This window comes from Apis mellifera, linkage group LG8 (genome assembly GCF_003254395.2).
Source record: "Apis mellifera strain DH4 linkage group LG8, Amel_HAv3.1, whole genome shotgun sequence".
In the NCBI taxonomy this organism is placed as follows: Eukaryota; Metazoa; Arthropoda; class Insecta; order Hymenoptera; family Apidae; genus Apis; species Apis mellifera.
Genome location: NC_037645.1, coordinates 12465 through 30419, shown reverse-complemented (window position 1 = coordinate 30419; position 17955 = coordinate 12465). Strand labels below are relative to the sequence as shown.

At 26.3% G+C, this 17955-nt stretch overlaps 1 protein-coding gene across 5 annotated transcripts in view; it reads left to right on the top strand.

The window, feature by feature from the left end:
* The window catches only part of LOC413616 (tyrosine-protein kinase transmembrane receptor Ror), a 276097-nt gene extending 258767 nt beyond the window's left edge, over nt 1-17330 (top strand). For 2 of the 5 annotated variants that reach the window (XM_026442025.1, XM_026442027.1), the window contains 11 exons: nt 7634-7798; nt 12414-12501; nt 13652-13871; nt 13957-14081; nt 14159-14706; nt 14857-15096; nt 15184-15317; nt 15431-15647; nt 15733-16074; nt 16163-16431; nt 16540-17235. In XM_026442025.1, the coding sequence (XP_026297810.1) occupies nt 7634-7798; nt 12414-12501; nt 13652-13871; nt 13957-14081; nt 14159-14706; nt 14857-15096; nt 15184-15317; nt 15431-15647; nt 15733-16074; nt 16163-16431; nt 16540-17235 (3044 nt within the window). Of the gene's footprint in view, nt 1-7633; nt 7799-12413; nt 12502-13030; nt 13197-13651; nt 13872-13956; nt 14082-14158; nt 14707-14856; nt 15097-15183; nt 15318-15430; nt 15648-15732; nt 16075-16162; nt 16432-16539 lie in introns of those variants that run through there. The other 3 variants (XM_026442024.1, XM_026442026.1, XM_026442028.1) reach the window with 3 other exon arrangements.
* The last annotated feature ends 625 nt before the right edge of the window (nt 17331-17955 follow it).

The following is a 17955-nucleotide window of genomic DNA, read 5'->3' as shown; positions in this document are numbered from 1 at the left end:
ACAATTTTCCAATAAAATTCTATTCAATATAGAAAAGAAAATAAAAGTTCGAAAAATTATTACAACTTTTTATCGTATTTTAATTCATCCACAAGATACACATTTTTGTTTGATATCTCTCAACTTGTAAATTAAATAATTAAGACGAACTTCGTTTCTTCGCATTAATTATTACAGCATTCTCAGCTGCATTTCTAATCGAGAAATATTTTTTTTCCTTGCTTTGTCTGCCCTCCGTAACACGGCTGTTTTACTCCATAATTCCATGCTAATTCCCGTCACGACGCAGTTGCTCAATTTCGTTAATTTATCGCCGCACGCAGCGGCTGTTTAAACGGTGATTTAATTTCATTTAATAACATGGAACGAAATTACCGTGATTTATCGCAGGGACAATATAAGCGGAATTTGCAATGCGCAGCCGGAAACTACAGTTCTTCGTTTTCGACGTTGGACGCCTGGTTGCGGTTGGAAATGTCGGGAAATGTGGAGAAAATAGGATAGAAAAGAAAAAGTGTGAAATAAAATTTAATTATGTATGCGTCGCATACAAACTCTTCTCTCGCAAATTATGTCGAAATTTTATTTGCCAGCATCTGTTCTTATTTAATTCGATGGCCAGTTGCTTGAGGCTTATTTACTTCGTGTTGCATGTGGTATAAACACAGATGATGAAATATAACTTTTGTTATATCTTAGGATAGGATTTCATTTGCTTTTTACATATAAAAATATTGTAAAAATTCGTTAAAAATTCATTAAAAATACGTGAAAATTATTTGCATACTTTTAAAAAATCAAATAATCCGTAACTTCAAAATTAAAAATATACAATGATTTTTTTATACATCAGATTTTTTTCATAATTAGTTCTCTTTATCTCATTCGTTATGTCAGATTATTTTTTTTTAATTACTCTCATAATTTTTCTTTCCTCATATACATCAACGTATGATCTTTCGAAAATTTACTTTTTAAATTTCTTCAATCGAATTAAATCACGAAATTGGATCATAGATCAAAAAAGAAGATTGTCGAAACTCTTTTCTTCGACAGTTGCTCACCAAAAATCACATTAAAAAATACCAATCAAAGAGAAAACCCTTTCACGGATATACGGTAAATCTTCAATTTTACACGAATTATGGTAAATCGAGTCTGCTCTATGTCCAAGGGTGTTGAAGCAGCTATAAATTCCATGGGAATTATGGCGTCACTAAAGGAGGCAATTTCCAACAGGAACTATTCGCCTGAAGCCAGGATAATCCAGGAAAAAGATCAGCTTGAGGATTATTAGCCTGAGGCCTCCACAGAAGTGTTTCCAATTAACGAGAAGAAAATTATGATTCTTCTTGATGACTCGTTCAACCACCGATAGATTAAAAATTTCGATCGTCAATTTGTATACGTGCATATATATTTTCCATCATCCATCGCAATAATTTATTAAATCGGCGTATTGAATGACTAAATTCTTAATAATAAAACTTTCAACATCTCGTTGAAAACAATATTAATTAAAATATGATTAATCAAAATATCTTATATCTTATATATCTTATAAGATATGTGTTATAATTAAAATTTTTAGTTGATAATTTTGTTATATTTACATCAAGATTAATGTAAATATATAAAATTAATTCGATACTTTATCATTCATATTTGGACTATGAACGCTTATTATGAAAATAAAATTTTTATAAACATAATCATTTTAATAAATGGAACGAATAAATAATTCAGAAATAAATTGCATCAGGAAAGAATTCCTTTGAAATTGACTTGAAAAGTAGGTTTTTATCTCTGACAAATAGATTTTTCATAATTTCATATAGATTATGTGAAGATCATATATGTTTTTTTTAACATATAATTAGAATAATATAATTAATGCATTAATTGATGCATGTTATTATCTTACAAAAGCTATTAAAGCAGCTATTAATGCATTTATCAATACCATTTATCAATATCCATTTGCAAAAAATAATCAAATGATAGAACATATCGTATTTGAAATAGATAAATAAAATTTATACAAATTTAATCAATTCATCAAAAAGTAATTTCCCTTTGAGGAAAAAAATCAAGAAAGAAATGAAGGCCACGGTAAAAATTGACTTGCAAAGTAGCTTTTTAAACTTGTTATTGGTGTCCAGACCTCTTCACTCCGAGGACAAATTGTATTAACACGTTAGATGGTGTATGATAGCACAGTACCCCGAATACAACATAATTATGGCTGAAATTTATGACTATGTTTGTTTAAAATAAAGAAGTTTTAAATGAATATAAGAGAAATTGTAAAAGAATTACAAATAAATTATATAAGTTGAACGAGATGAAAAACCATTAAAAGATTATTTGTTATCGGAAATTGAAAAATTCAATATTGATTTATTCTATTTTATAATATATTTAAAAAATTTTTTAACAAAAATCTTAATCTTACAGATAAAAAAAAATAAAATGAAGAAAAAAAATGGGACAAACTTCAAAGATAAATGTCAATTATTTTTTCCAATTAAAAACGGAACGATTTAATGAAACCGGCAGCCATCAACCCTTATCGTTCGTTACCAGATTGTCCCTTCGATTGAAACAAAAACGCCGGAATTACTTGTCAGAAGGAAATAAAATCGTCAAACGATGAAAGTTCATCGATGAATTCAGGGGTAAAAGCAAATATTCGCGGTCAAATCGTTCAAACATTGTCCGATCAATTCTCCTGATCAAACCACAACTGCAACGTGCCATCGATGTTTAGGAAAATTGAAAATCCAAAAAAATCAATATCTAAAAATCTCGCTAAGACAAGATTAAAAAATAACGAATTTTGAAATGGATCGGTGGAAACGATTTGCACGTGATAAAATGACAAAATATGAAAACAAATCTAAATTAAACAATTGGCAAGAGTGTGATTCAAGTACAAAAAATTTATATTTATTATTATTTATTTCCTAACATATTCTGAATAAGTATGTAATTTAGAATTAACTTTATATGATAACTTCTTTATTTCACATGTTATTTAAAATTCTATCACTCTACTCCTAACGTAATATATTATATAAAATTAAAAATTGAATGTAATATGAGAAATTGAAAATGAAATACAATATTAAACTGATTTTTTTTATTACGGTAGAATAAAAATGTATAATTTGAATATAATATATATTTTTCGTATATTCTATTTTCTTCTCATTAAGCACATTGACAAATTACCTAATTCGTTCAGGTCATCACAGATATTATAAGATCTCTCATGAAAATATTGTATTAACCCCTGCTGCTCGTATTAACTATGATTTGCATACACAAGCTTTAGATTTCGCATAGACACGCTACCAAAATAGAGAAGGTTTAACAAGGAAACGGTGTTGGCAAGCTTTATTATAATTTCATGTAATTTCGCTAATGGGGATTAGCCGTTGGCCGGACATAGAATAATATTAAGGTGAAACTTCCTCGTGCAGCTTTGAACCATAATCTAGTTTAATACGACCGACTGAGGGAGGATTATTTTTCGAGGTTACGGATTCTTGTCGGCCTGGTAAGTAGTAAGAATACATGCCTGCCGAGTTATATTTTCGCGGCTAATTTCCTGCATGCTCTATCTTGAATTACCATAACTTTAGAATCACCGTCATCGAGTTTTCTCTCTTTTTTCTTTCCACTTTTTCTTTTCATTTAACGTCGTATTTCTCGATGGTAAGATTTTGATAAAAGAATTTCAAGGGGAAAAAATTGAATAGAAATTAATTATAAAGAAACTTTAAAAAATTCAAAGAGTTATAAATAAAATTATCTGTAAAAAATTTATACAAATTGTAAATTTTAATCGATTTTTTTTACATCTAATCGAAATCAATTTAAATTCTATAAAATTATTTTCAGATTTCAGGAATATGTACGTGAAATTGACAAAAAATAAAACAAAAATCTTGTTTTCTTTCAAATCAAAAAATCAAAAAAAAAAAAAAAAAAGAAAAAAAAAAGAAAGAAAGACATATACAGAGTTTCTTTTATCTTCTAATTTTTTTTTAAATCATTAATATTATTAAATTCTCTTATAATAATACGCTTAATAAGTTAATTACCAGAAAATCATAAAAATATTACAGATAACAGATAAAATCGAACTCCCTCTCAAAGAATTAAATCTCAATGATGCGTATTCCAATTTAAAGCGGAAACGATACACGTCGAAATGTCGCCGATCAGGAAGTTGCGCGACCATTAATACCATTAATATTAATGGAATGCCGATAGGATGCGATAAAAGCGATTTAATAGCATAGTTAATGGCATTATATCATGGGACTACTGGAGCCCATTAGCAAAATTACGGGGAAATTAGATGCGCCAGAGGCTGACCATACTGATCGTCCTTTCTCAGCTGCATTTTTAACCTATTCTATACGTGCCATCTATATCCAATTTCCGCGGAATCTCCGATGAAATTTCAATGATTCTAGAACCTTCATCGCGTACATTATTAAACGCTAAATTTTATTCCATATTTTTTTATTTACTTTTTTAAACGATTACGCTGATATATTGACAATATACTTGGGACATTTCGAGAATCGATACGAGAATAATATGATAGAGATAATTAATATACAGAAAGTTGAGAAAACTTGTATATAGATAACAAGTTAATCGATTATATACTAAGATGATTCTTTTTCTCAAACAACTGAATATTTGTCATAACAAAGTTAAAAAAAATAAATTTAATAACTCGAATATAATATAATATTTTATATATATATATATATATATATATATATATATATATATAATATATATAATAATAATAATAATAATAATAATAATAATAATTAATAACTTGAATTTTCAAATTTTCAATTCAATAAATGATAATTTTTGATATTATCCTGATCATTAAATAGATATATTTTAAATGGAATATCAGGATTCACAAAAGTATAGATAGTCACAAGAATTTTCCGCACGAATCAAGGATCATCAGACACCCGATACGGTTCAGACATCGAAAATCGTTTCACAACGAGGATTTTAATATCGCAATCATCCCTTCCAATATCCAACAACTTCCGTTCCCAACCATTTTGGTCAGCCGTGAGACTTCCAATTAAAACGGACAAAGAAAAAACCAAATGAAAAGAGGAAGATAGAACAAGGATGACGAGAAAAATAGGAAAAAGTCGAAACAAAACGGGCCCGGGCTTAATTCATTCTGCTTGATAACTATTTCATTCCCGATATCGCCGGTCGATTAGTCGAGTAACATTGAAAGAAATGGAGAGACAAGAGAAGAGAGAGAGAGAGAGAGAGAGAGAGAGAGAGAGAGAGAGAAGAATAACAAGAAAGAAGAAAAAAACGAAGAGAAAAAAGTAAGGACGAAAGGCAAGAATAAAGGAAAAATAAAAAGAAAAAAAAAACAAGAACGAGGATTTCAAGTCCGGCAGAAGGCAAATCACGTACACGACTGCCTTCGTGGGCTACTGAATTGAATTTTGGACAACATTTACTACGCTAGCCTCATGAATAATGCATTCGTTGGAGTGAGTATTCGCGGATATCGTGCTCGAAAAAGTGTTGACCCTTTAACCAAGATAGATGAGACGGTCGTTGATTCATCAAAGACAAACGTGATTTCCAATCGCGCTTCTTACGTTCTTACGCTTTTAGGTCTCTCTCTATGTATATCTGGTTCACGTCTAACAGAATCGAATTATTCTGAATCTCCTTGAAACAATACCTCGGAAACAATTAATGCTTGTCGAAAAGCGACAGAGGAGATTATTAAAATTTCAAAATTGATCGAGAAGATCAAAAATATCAAATATTTTATTTCATAACGAAGTATTTAGCGACATTAAGAAATTTAAAATTTATTATTTCGAATTAGGATATTAAAAATGATTTATATTATGATTTATATTTTATATATTCTTAATTTTGCGAGAGATTTTTCTTTCTATTTTTTTTTTAAATATATTTGATATCAAATGTACTTTTTTATATTTTTTTTTTTATTACTATGAAGTTATCTATTTTTTTAAAAAATAACTTTTAAGAATTTAGAATAAGAATGTTTATTTATTTTTCATATAATTTTAATTACAATTATAATTATATTATGTATATTTAGATATCGAGCTCTAGTTCCAATTATTAATTCGATAATTTCAAAAAAAAAAAATACAATTTTAATGATGATAAATTATCCGTAAATAATAATAATAAATAAAAATTCGCTGTTCCCCTTCCTTTAAAGTTAATTAAAATTCTTCTTGAAAACGGTTGTGTATCTATATTCTGAAAACAGATTCCGGAAACGTCATCGTTCCGCGAGATAATTAATTCCAAACGCGAACTATTCCAGCTTCGTTGGCTATTGTTTCTCTAGTAATCACTAAAAGCGCGCGCGAGAAAAAGTAATTAGAATTCAGAAAGGAGCGAACTGTACCAAAAACCCAATACTTTGCATATAATTTAGCAGAGAAGCTGCTATACACAGCGAGAATGCCAGGCGATATGCGGTGATACATTATGCTATTACGTTTCATTGCCTGACATTAGACAAGATTACGTTCCTTCCCTTGATATTATACCCGAGACCCCGGCTGTCTTAATGGCTTATTTCATCATCGTAGCTGGCCGAAAATTTTTTTGTTCTTTTCTCCTTGACAGTTTTCCTACCGATCTTCGAGCTATCTTCACTCCTAACTTCAAATCGTAATTTCTATTCTTGAGAAAGATCTCGATGAAAATTTGCGAGGTGGTCAGATTCTATCGAGAACTGGATAATTTATTATTCTTATCGGAATTCTTTTTTTTAACTATATGTTCTCTAAGAAAAAAATCTAAAGAGAACTTTACTATTTTTCAATTCCTATCCCCGCATTAGATTTATACAGAGCAATTTAAAGTGTGATATTCTTTACTGATTCAAGGATATAATTATAATGAATTATAAATTTTAATAGAAATTTGATGTATTTACAATGCACCAAAATATTTTTCTAATTTGCTGTGTTATTATTATTATATTCATTTTTCGATAATGATACATGTTTATTATTATGTTTATCATTAATGAACATCTGCTATATGTGTTTTATAATTACATACATGTATTACAATATTTCTAAAATATTCTTGAAACCAGGATTCGTTTCCATAATAATTTAGTAATTAATAATATTAATGAATTGATAATTTACATAAATTATCAATTCCAATTAAACAATATAGATAATTATTAAAATTACAATTTGTAATTGACTTTCGTTTTAATATAAAACTTGTTATTAATACTTGCGAAATTTGTTTTATCAAATAATATTAAATCAAGAGCAAATGTGTTTTGAAACTTTCTAAAATTTTTTTTTGATTTTTTAGAACTATCGCACAAATAATAATTATAATTATATTAATATATTATAACTAATATTAATTAATATTAAAATGTTAATTATAATTATTATCTATTTTCTTGCTTTATAATTATATTTATTGAAATCTATTCGTATATACCCATAAGAACAAATAATAATGATATAATAAATATCCCAAAACATCCTTGATATGTATCACGATGCGATACAGATAAATGCGTTGGTTACAGAAAGAAGAAAAGAAAGGAATTCTTATCGGTGGAAACGAGTTCCAGCACGCGATCGTACGTGGCAAAGTCGAATGCACTATGTTAGAGAGATGCAGCAGCGGTTACGTGTCCGACCCACGTATTATGTATCTCGAACAGGAAATGGAAAAGATAAGACAACTCGAGGTCATTAATAACCTCACCCCCGTTCTGTTCACATCTGGAGCTTACTCTACTTGCGCTCCTCCATTCACTTCGTCGTTTATTCGTAAATAATTTGGCAATTCATTTTCAAGTTCATTTCGTGGAATACAATTCTTTATCAATTTTATCTTTTATTTTTTTTCACTTCATTTATTTTGATATTTATTTTTGATAAATCTAACAATCGTGATAGTGGAAATTTCATCCTTAATTTATCTTTATCTTTAACTGTATTGACGATATCGAAATATCATCGCATTTAAATCTATTAAAATAGCTATTTTCTTTTTTCTCAAATTATAATTTACACATCTTGTTGAATTGTGACATAGAAGTTAATTTGTAGCAAAAGGATTTGAAAGGATAGAAAAAAATTTTATTTCGCATGATTTATTCAATATTTTTAAAAATTATAAGCTATTCAATTATGTAACAATAAAATGATAAAGAATAGCAATTAATTAAACGATCTTAATCCTAATCAAAATTTCTCTTGGAAAAATGATTCGTTTATGATGGCTTTAAAAAAATAATTTAATAAAACATTCATTCAAAGAGATCTCTTTTTTTTTTTTAAATTTTATTAATTAAAATTATTAATATAAGGTATTTGGTTTTATTTTATTTATTTTTTTATAAAGGTTTAGTAAAATATTATTTAGTTAAATTAATTGTTTTGAAATAATTATAAAATTTATAGTTAAAAGTAATGTAAATGAAAATTTAAATATAAAAAAGTAGAAATTATTTTTGTACCTTTTGTATCAGGATTGATTAAAATTTATTTAATAATTTTAAGTATCTCGAAAATAAGGGAGTTAAATTTATATAATTTTTTTTGTAGCAATAAAATTATTAATATAAATTTAGAAATTAAATGTTAAACGAACTTATTAATATCTAGTTTTTTTAGAAATAAATTTAATTTAGATATAAATATTTTAATAAATTAAATTTTAATTAATTTATTAAATTTTTATATTAAAAATTTATGGGATAATCTATAAATTTAAAATAAAAATTTAATTTTAGTTTTAAAATATTATAGAGATAATATTTTTCTTTAATTTTAATAATTTAATAATTTAATTTATTAGTTAATAATGATTTAAATGAGATAGAATGCTTATTCTAACTTCACGAAACATTCAATACAATTATATTTCGAAACGTCAACAAATTTTCTTTAAATCGAATTACACGCGATTTATATTTTGCCGAGATTCATTTCCTCTCTTTCCGCGCAGCAACCTTTTCAATCGAAATTGAAAAGAGGCAGAGTGATAAAAAAGAATAACGGTGATCGAAGTATCGATGATGGCCGCGCATTGTCAACGCTATTCGATAAATCGAATCCATACAAGCGGAAGCTTGAATCATATTGCATATCAAATTCACGACCGGAAATGTCTAGGTAATGAAAGATAATTGAAATCAAAACAGAATCGATATAGGATATTACGTTTTGTTGTTATGAAGTAAAAAATCCTGTTATGTGAATATAAAGCATTGCGAGATTACAAGTTTTTTTTATGACATTTCCTATTTTTCCCCATTTTTTGTTTTTTTTATTTTTATATTCTTTATTTAGTTCGGCTTTCTTACATTTCCATCAAAAATAGTCGTATAAATATCTACAAAAAAAAAGCTATGATTAAAAACAAAATTATATCATGTATTTTATTTATCATCATATTTAAAGTGGAATTTCCATGTTTATGTTTTCTTTTCTTCCTTTTTTTTTTTTTCGATAATTGATATACAATGGAATATTTTGTTATGTCCATTTTGGATTTAACGAGGACTGAGGATATTTTTATTTTATCGTCGATTTTTATTTTATCGTTTTATATTAAAATTGAATTACGTCGAGCATTGTATTTTACAAATAATGAATGATTGATATATATAAATAAATTTATTTTTCATTTAGATATTTTTTTATTTATTATGAAATATTTATGTTTTTTTAAAGTGTTCATTTTTTAAATAATAAATGAAATGTTTGAATACATCTATTTTTTCATATATTTCGCATTTTATTATTATATATCACGTTGAAATGATTTTATTATAAGATTTTATAAAATCATGTTTTTTTTTTTGTTTTTAAGTAATCAACATTTAAATATTAAATAAAAATTGAATATACAATTCAACGTTGATCGAATAACATGATATAATGTGTATATGTTGGTCGCTGCATTTTTAATTTTAACATATCATTAATGCAGCACGTAATTTAATTATATATTTAATTATATATTTATATATTTATATTTAAAAAATTTAAATTTTCCTTATAAATTATAAGCTCATAAGCTCTTTATTATATCTAAGGAAAATATTATGAAAATCATGCAAAATTAAAATATATTATAATATATTTTATTTGTTTAATTTTAAATATATTATAATATTTATAAATAAAAATAATATTTATGAAAATAATATTTAATAATTGATTAATTTTAATTTTTTATTTTCTCTTCCAATAAAATTTCTTTCTTTGTTAATTAATCAAATAAAGATCTAAGACTCTAAATAAATAAATAAATAAATAATATAAATAATAATAAATAAATAAATAAATAAAATACTCTGAATAAATAAAATAAAGAACAAAAAACCTATTTTAATTAATTTATCATTAATTTATTAAATCTATATATTCAAAATGCACTCATTTATCTAAAATTTTCGATAATCTTAATTAAAAACGCAACTCTCAAATGAAACTCATTAACAAAAATACAGTAAGTACATGGCTGTTCATTTTTTATATCATTGATTTCCATAATTAATTTCTTTGCAAACTAAAGTTCTCGTTTATAATTTTTTTCAAATATTGAAATAATTTAAAAAATATCAGTAAATCGAATTGAGTGGACTTCTTTCCTAAATTTGCTTTCGAGATTTTCAACTGAAACACGATAAACATTTCTTATGATAATATCACCATCCTCGGAAAATTTTAATCACGATATCAAATGTGATGAATGGAAATCTTTTACAATAAAAGTAATTTTGCTCTATAATTATTATCGAGCATTATTATTTATTATACTCGAATCAGTCTTTAAGATGGAACAACATTCTCTATGATTATTCTCAAAATGCTTGTCTAGTCTAAAGCAAGATAAATAAAATCGAAAATTTGAATCTATCCCTAAATATGAAAATGAAAGAACTTTTTCTGTATCAGTTTCATTGTTTTAAAAAATTCTTCGACGTGATTTCTTAGATATCATTCGAAAATCATTGATTTAATGATAAACAAATTGCATAGAAATTTAATCTAATAGTATTTTTAAGAGAAAAAAAGATAAAAAAGAAGTTTATATTATTAATGAATATATATAAATTATTATTCTTTCTATTATCTCTATTAATGTCTATTAATGAGTAGACTTTTTAAATGAATTTTAAATTTAGTCTTGAAAATTAATTATCTATTTGAATATAAACTTTAAATAATACTATAAAATTTAACTTTCTTTTAACTATTCCAAACTATTAATTAATTTTAACTATTCCAAAAATATCATATTCTCCACATTCATTTGATTCGTAAAATTTGTATTATTTAATTTGAGAAAATAAGTTATAAAATAACAAATCACAAAGAGATATGTTGAAATCATATTCAAATATTCAATAGAGAATCTATTATAATATCAATAATTTGATTCCAATGAAATTCTACGATTGCAAAACTAATTAAAAATATTTTACATCTACACCTAAAAACGAGGAAATGAAAACAAAAAGATTTCTATCTAAGAAGTTATAATTTGATATCATTTACTGCATTTAACTTCATTGTTACATTTAATTTCGTGAATCACGAAGTTCTTCGAATAAAATGTAACAATGAAACTAAAACTGTTATTATTTTCTCTTTATCTCCAAGAAGAAAAGAAAAAATAGAGAGAGAGAGAGAGAGAGAGAGAGAGAGAGAGAGAGAGAGAAAGAACACCAGAAAAAAAAATAAATGGATAAAACTATGGATATAGTAAAAAAAAAAAAAAAATGAAAATATAAACGAAAAAAGAAATAAACGCGAAGAAATTAAATAGAAAAATCAAAAAATTTGACGGCAGGAGGATTTTTAGCGAATACAGTACGTACTCTTTCATCGTGTCTCAATTCTTTTAAAATTATAACAATACAAAAACACAAACACCGATGGAGGAGAGTGAATAAACTATAACTACAAATGCAGATTTGCATGAATCTGAAGATTTTCAAAAGAATTATGCGACGTATCAAGCATACAAAGAGAGCAATAAGGATAGATATCCTTCTTTCGAAAACATCTTCAATATATTGAAAAAAAGAAAGATTCAATTTCAATTGATCTATTATAGATTACAGTATCATATTGTTAGACGCATTATGTAACTATTTGTCGACTATTTCGAATACAAGATTTATAAATTATTTATAAATAATAGAATATTTAATTCATAAATATAAGATATTTATGAATAAAAATAAAATATAACTGAAATATAAATTTAAAAAATTTAAATTTATTATTGTATTGTTCGCTAGAGGAAACGTTTTTTAATTTAAGTAATAATTTATTTTACAGTTCCTATTCATTCCGATCATCCTATTAGTCAAACATCGGATGATAGATTTTCCCCGGATATGATTGGTGGTGGTGATTTCATTGAAGAGTAAATATCAAGTTTATTTATTAATACAATATGATATATTTAAATCCTAAAATATCCATTTTAAAATTTATTTTTTATATCAGATCTGTTGATGATAAAAAATTTTTGAAATTTTTTAAAATTTGTATTTAATAATCAAATGTAAAGTAAATGAATTTTCTAAAATAATGTCTTCTATATTAAAAATGAAATTGAATTTGAATATTTCTTATTTGAATTTCGAATATTTCTTATTAAGAAAAAATGCTTTAAAAAAATTTTTAGATAATTAGAATTTGAAAAATATTAAACATTTAACATTTGTAACATTTTTTTTTTATATTATTTATAGTATGTAAAAAAATATACATATTTTGTAATAATATTAGTTAGGTAAACAATATTATGTATACAAACTATTTACAAAATTTACATAATTATATATTTTTACTCAATTCAAAAAATATATTTATAAAAAACATATTACTTTATTTCATAATTTCTTATTTTACCGCCAAAAATTTCAATTAGCGTCAGTTTACAAATGGATACTGAATGTGATGTCAAATGACATAAAATTTCTGTTAAAATTTTGATAGATAATTTATAAATATGAAGCTACTCTTGTACCTAGTATTGTTACATAATACATGTATTTTTGTACATGGTATAAATAGTGTCAAAAAAAAAAATGTTACAAATATTACAAAAACAAGGTGATCATTCTTTGTTGATTTCAGTGAGGTTATAAAAAATATCCACAAATTTTGTACGATAATAAATAAAATGTAATAAATAAAATTTACGTATATTAAATAAAGAATAAAAAATTTAAATTTATATGATTTTATGTTCATTTTAAAGCATTTTTTCATAATTTAGTATTTATTTTATCTATTAATAGCTGTATTAAGGTTATGTTTTGAAAAAAATTGATCGTTTATTTTGATTAGAATCATGACATAAAATATTTACGCAATGAACTAAAAAGTTAATATTTTTATTTTATATAAAAAATGAATATATATATGCTTGCATTATGATGTAAATATATTATTTTAGAAAATAATAATACTTTCTATATTCCTAACCTATCAGATTTGTTATATTTTTTTTATATTATTGAATAAATACATTCAAATATTTATAATAATTTTTATATTGTCAACAGTATTGGGCCTGGAGATGGATTAGAACTCTCAGGGACTGGAATGTCAACGCCACATATCTCACACTTGGCATCAACAAATCCATTTAGCATATTATCACCAAGTCCACAACCAACTAGTTCTCAAACTAATACTATTGACATTCATACAATCGGCGGCCTTAGAAATGTCAATATGCAATTATCTCCTGGCAGAAAAGACAATCATGAAGGAAAATGCGAAGTACATAAAAATTATTATATATCTAATTCATCATTAAATTATTATGAATTATCCATTAAAGTTTTAAATTATTCTATTCTATTAGGTGTACGTAGGGAAAACATGTGCACAATTTTTAGGAAATCAATCTGTTTATATTCCATATCCAATGACCCAAGAATTACTTGATGATAAATTGATGAAAGCTTTTGGTGTTATTAAATACTCAAAGTAAGTAATTTATATAATGATATAGTATTAAAATTTGTGCATCATATTAAAATAATTGTTTTATTTTTATGTTTCAGTGAAGTTTCATCAAATTGTGAAGGTTATGCAAAACCATCATTATGTTTTTCTGCATTTCCAATATGTCGTGATCCTGACAGTATTCTTAAACTTAAAAATTCTGAAGCTAGTGCAAGTTTATTTCATTTTTTAAATTCGAATCAAGGTGATTTGTCAAGAGATATGGGTGATGGAGATGATGCAGATGATATTACAGGAGCTCATGGTATTCCCAAAAAACGTAGTCCTACATTGGGTCCTAGCTCAGAATTCAATCCATATAAAGATGGAAAAGTTTCCAATAAAAAAATAATAAATCAAAGCTATGGTGAAACACAATCATCTAATAGAATGGAGATCAATCGTAAATTACGAAGAATCTGTCGACAAGAATGTGAAATGTTAGAAAATGACTTGTGCAAAAAAGAGTATGCAATTGCTAAAAGACATCCACTGATTGGACATCAAGTGCCTTTAATTGATTGTTCAGATTTACCGATGGAAGATACTCCCGAAGCTCGTGATTGTTTAACTCTTGGAATTTCTTCAGGAAACAATGTACAAGAAAGTATGTATTTTTAATTTCCTAATATTTTTTTAAATAATAAGACTATATTATTATTTGAAAAGATAAAAGTAGTTATTAATAATATAAGTTTTAAATGCTTTTTTATAAAAATTAATGGAAATCATTTTTCTTTTTTTTTTTTAATTATAGATGATTATTGTTACTGGGGAAGTGGAAAATCTTATCGTGGAATCATAAAAACAAGTATTAGTGGAAGATCATGTATGCAATGGTCACATGGTGAATTTAATCTTCAGATTTCCGATTATCCCGAACTAGCTGGAAAGCATTCGTATTGTCGTAATCCAGGTGATAAAGAATTACAACCATGGTGTTATGTTTATGTTGATAGTAAACCACAAAAGGAATTTTGTAATATACCTAAATGTGGTAAGTTGCGTTCATTCTGTTAATCACTTTACACAACTAAAAATACACTAACATAAGAGTTCAGAATGAATGGAAATTTATTTACAGTTGAAAACTTATGGATCTATGCAGTTGTTGGTTTTGTACTAACAGGAGGATTTGTTACCATATTGGTCTGTTATTGCTGCTGTTATAGAAGCAAGAAATCTAGAAGGCAAATGAATCATTTGCCAACGAATAAAGTAAGATTCTAACATTTAGACATTATGCATTTGATAAATGTAAATATTGATAACATTTGATAAATTTAAATATTTAATAATATATTTAAAATACTTTATATTTTATACATTAGATGTTAACCGGTATTCAATGTGACAAAAATATATATGATGGAAGGCGAAGCACAACCCAACCTATGGAAATGAGCTCTCTTTTAGCTGGTCCCGGTAATACAACACCCGGAACAGGAACATTAAGTAGTGGCAGTAGTCGAACATCCAACAATAGAGTACCACAATTTACTACTAATAATGTTGTACTATTACAAGAACTTGGAGAAGGAGCTTTCGGTATATTACATATATACAAAATAGTATATATTCTCAAATCTGGTACAATGAATTATAATTTTTTTTATTTTTTAACTTTTTATAGGAAAAGTATATAAGGGAGAATTACAAACGGGCAATAAATGCGAACCTCCAATTTATGTGGCAGTGAAAACGTTGAAAGAGAATGCAAGTCCAAAAACACAGAGCGACTTCAAACGGGAAGTCGATTTGATGACAGACCTAAGGCATCCAAATATTATTTGCCTACTGGGCGTAATACTGAAAGGGGAACCAATGTGCATGTTATTCGAGTACATGACCCAAGGCGATTTACACGAGTTTCTCATTTGCCATTCACCAAGATCAGATGTTCCATTGAACAATGGAAACGGAAAAATTCTGGAACAACCGGAATTTCTGCATATCGCATTACAAATAGCATCTGGTTAGATTTTAATTTTAGTTAATAATTTCAATACATGTACAATAATTTATTAAATCAAAATCAATTTATTAAATCAATTTCGTATTAGGTATGGAATATTTAGCCAGTCATCATTATGTTCACCGAGATTTAGCCGCGAGGAATTGCCTAGTTGGGGATAATTTAACAGTAAAAATCTCCGATTTCGGTTTATCTCGTGATATATACAGTAGTGATTACTACAGAGTTCAATCTAAGAGTTTATTACCCGTTCGATGGATGCCACCAGAGTCAATTCTTTACGGCAAATTTACAACAGAGTCCGATGTATGGAGTTTCGGAGTCGTATTGTGGGAAATTTATAGTTACGGTTTACAAGTAAGAAAATAAATCATAAAAAAAACTAAATAATGTTATAGGAAAAATAAAAAAATTATCTAAGTATTAAGCATTATAAAATACTTAAACGTTATATATCCTTTACAGCCGTATTACGGATACAATAATCAAGAAGTAATAGACATGATTCGATCACGGCAATTATTACCCTGCCCCGAGGATTGTCCAACCATGATTTATAGTCTAATGATAGAGTGCTGGCACGAGGTGGCTAATCGCAGACCGCAGTTCCCGGAGATTCATCATCGTCTGCACAACTGGTACATAAACCAAACTTACCTGAGCGATTTCTGTAACGAATCTATCACCAGTTATTCCGGAAGCAGTCACAAAAGCACAAATAAAACCAATTCTACACAGTTATCAGCGCCAATATATAAATGCGATCCGAAGGATATGAACTTCAAAGTGAACACGGATCAACAACCTTCGTTCTGTAATCTGAACGACCACAGCAATGGTATCAAGATGTTGCCATCAAGCTTCCAGAACACGAATCCCGTCGAGCAGAGGCCAAACTGTGGCTTTAATGAACATGGTACGCCGATGAAAACTTCTGTCTATCCAAATCAAACAACAAACATCAATTTAAATGATTTTGATGAGAAACAGTGTTGCTCGCCAAAATTAAGCGGAGCAAAAAAAGTATTGCCTCCAGCACCTCAATCGATGAGCAAAATAAATACGCCTAATGGTACTAGACCAATACAAAACGGAGCACAATTAGTCGTCAGGTTACCAGATCCTAGTAAAGTCACTACAGAGACCAGGGTATCGAAGTGAATATAATAATTAAAGATTGTTTCACTTGGACGATTTTTGTATGAATTTCATAATTTCGTAAATCGTGTGTTATGTAATATATATATATATATATATATATATATATATATATATATATATATATATTACATAATTTTGTAAATCGTGTGTTATGTAATATATATATATATATATATATATATATATTACATATATATATATATCTTTACATTCGTTTCATAAGTAAAAGAATACGATCTTCGAAGCTTTCGGGTAACATTTGTTAAGCAGGATAGATAAACAGATCTCTCACTAATATCTAATCACTGCCATGTTTTCATATTTATTTCTTTCGATCGAAATATAAATATTTTATACTGTCGATAAACACATTAAAATTCATTGTATAACCTTAATGAATTTTTTTATACATATAATATAACGGAATATACATAAGTATAAATACGAAATATATATATATATATATATATATATATATATATATATATATATATATATATATATATATATATATATATATACATACAATATGGAATGTAGGCTCAACCCGTTTAATGTCGTGTTTCTCTTGTATTATTTTATAATTATTTCTCCTTGTGTTTTATGATATTTTGAAAGTATTAAAAAAATTTGCGTTAATATGTATTTAAACATATTAACCAACAAAATGAATACACTTATATATTGATTTTATATATAAGTATATGAAAATTTTAATGT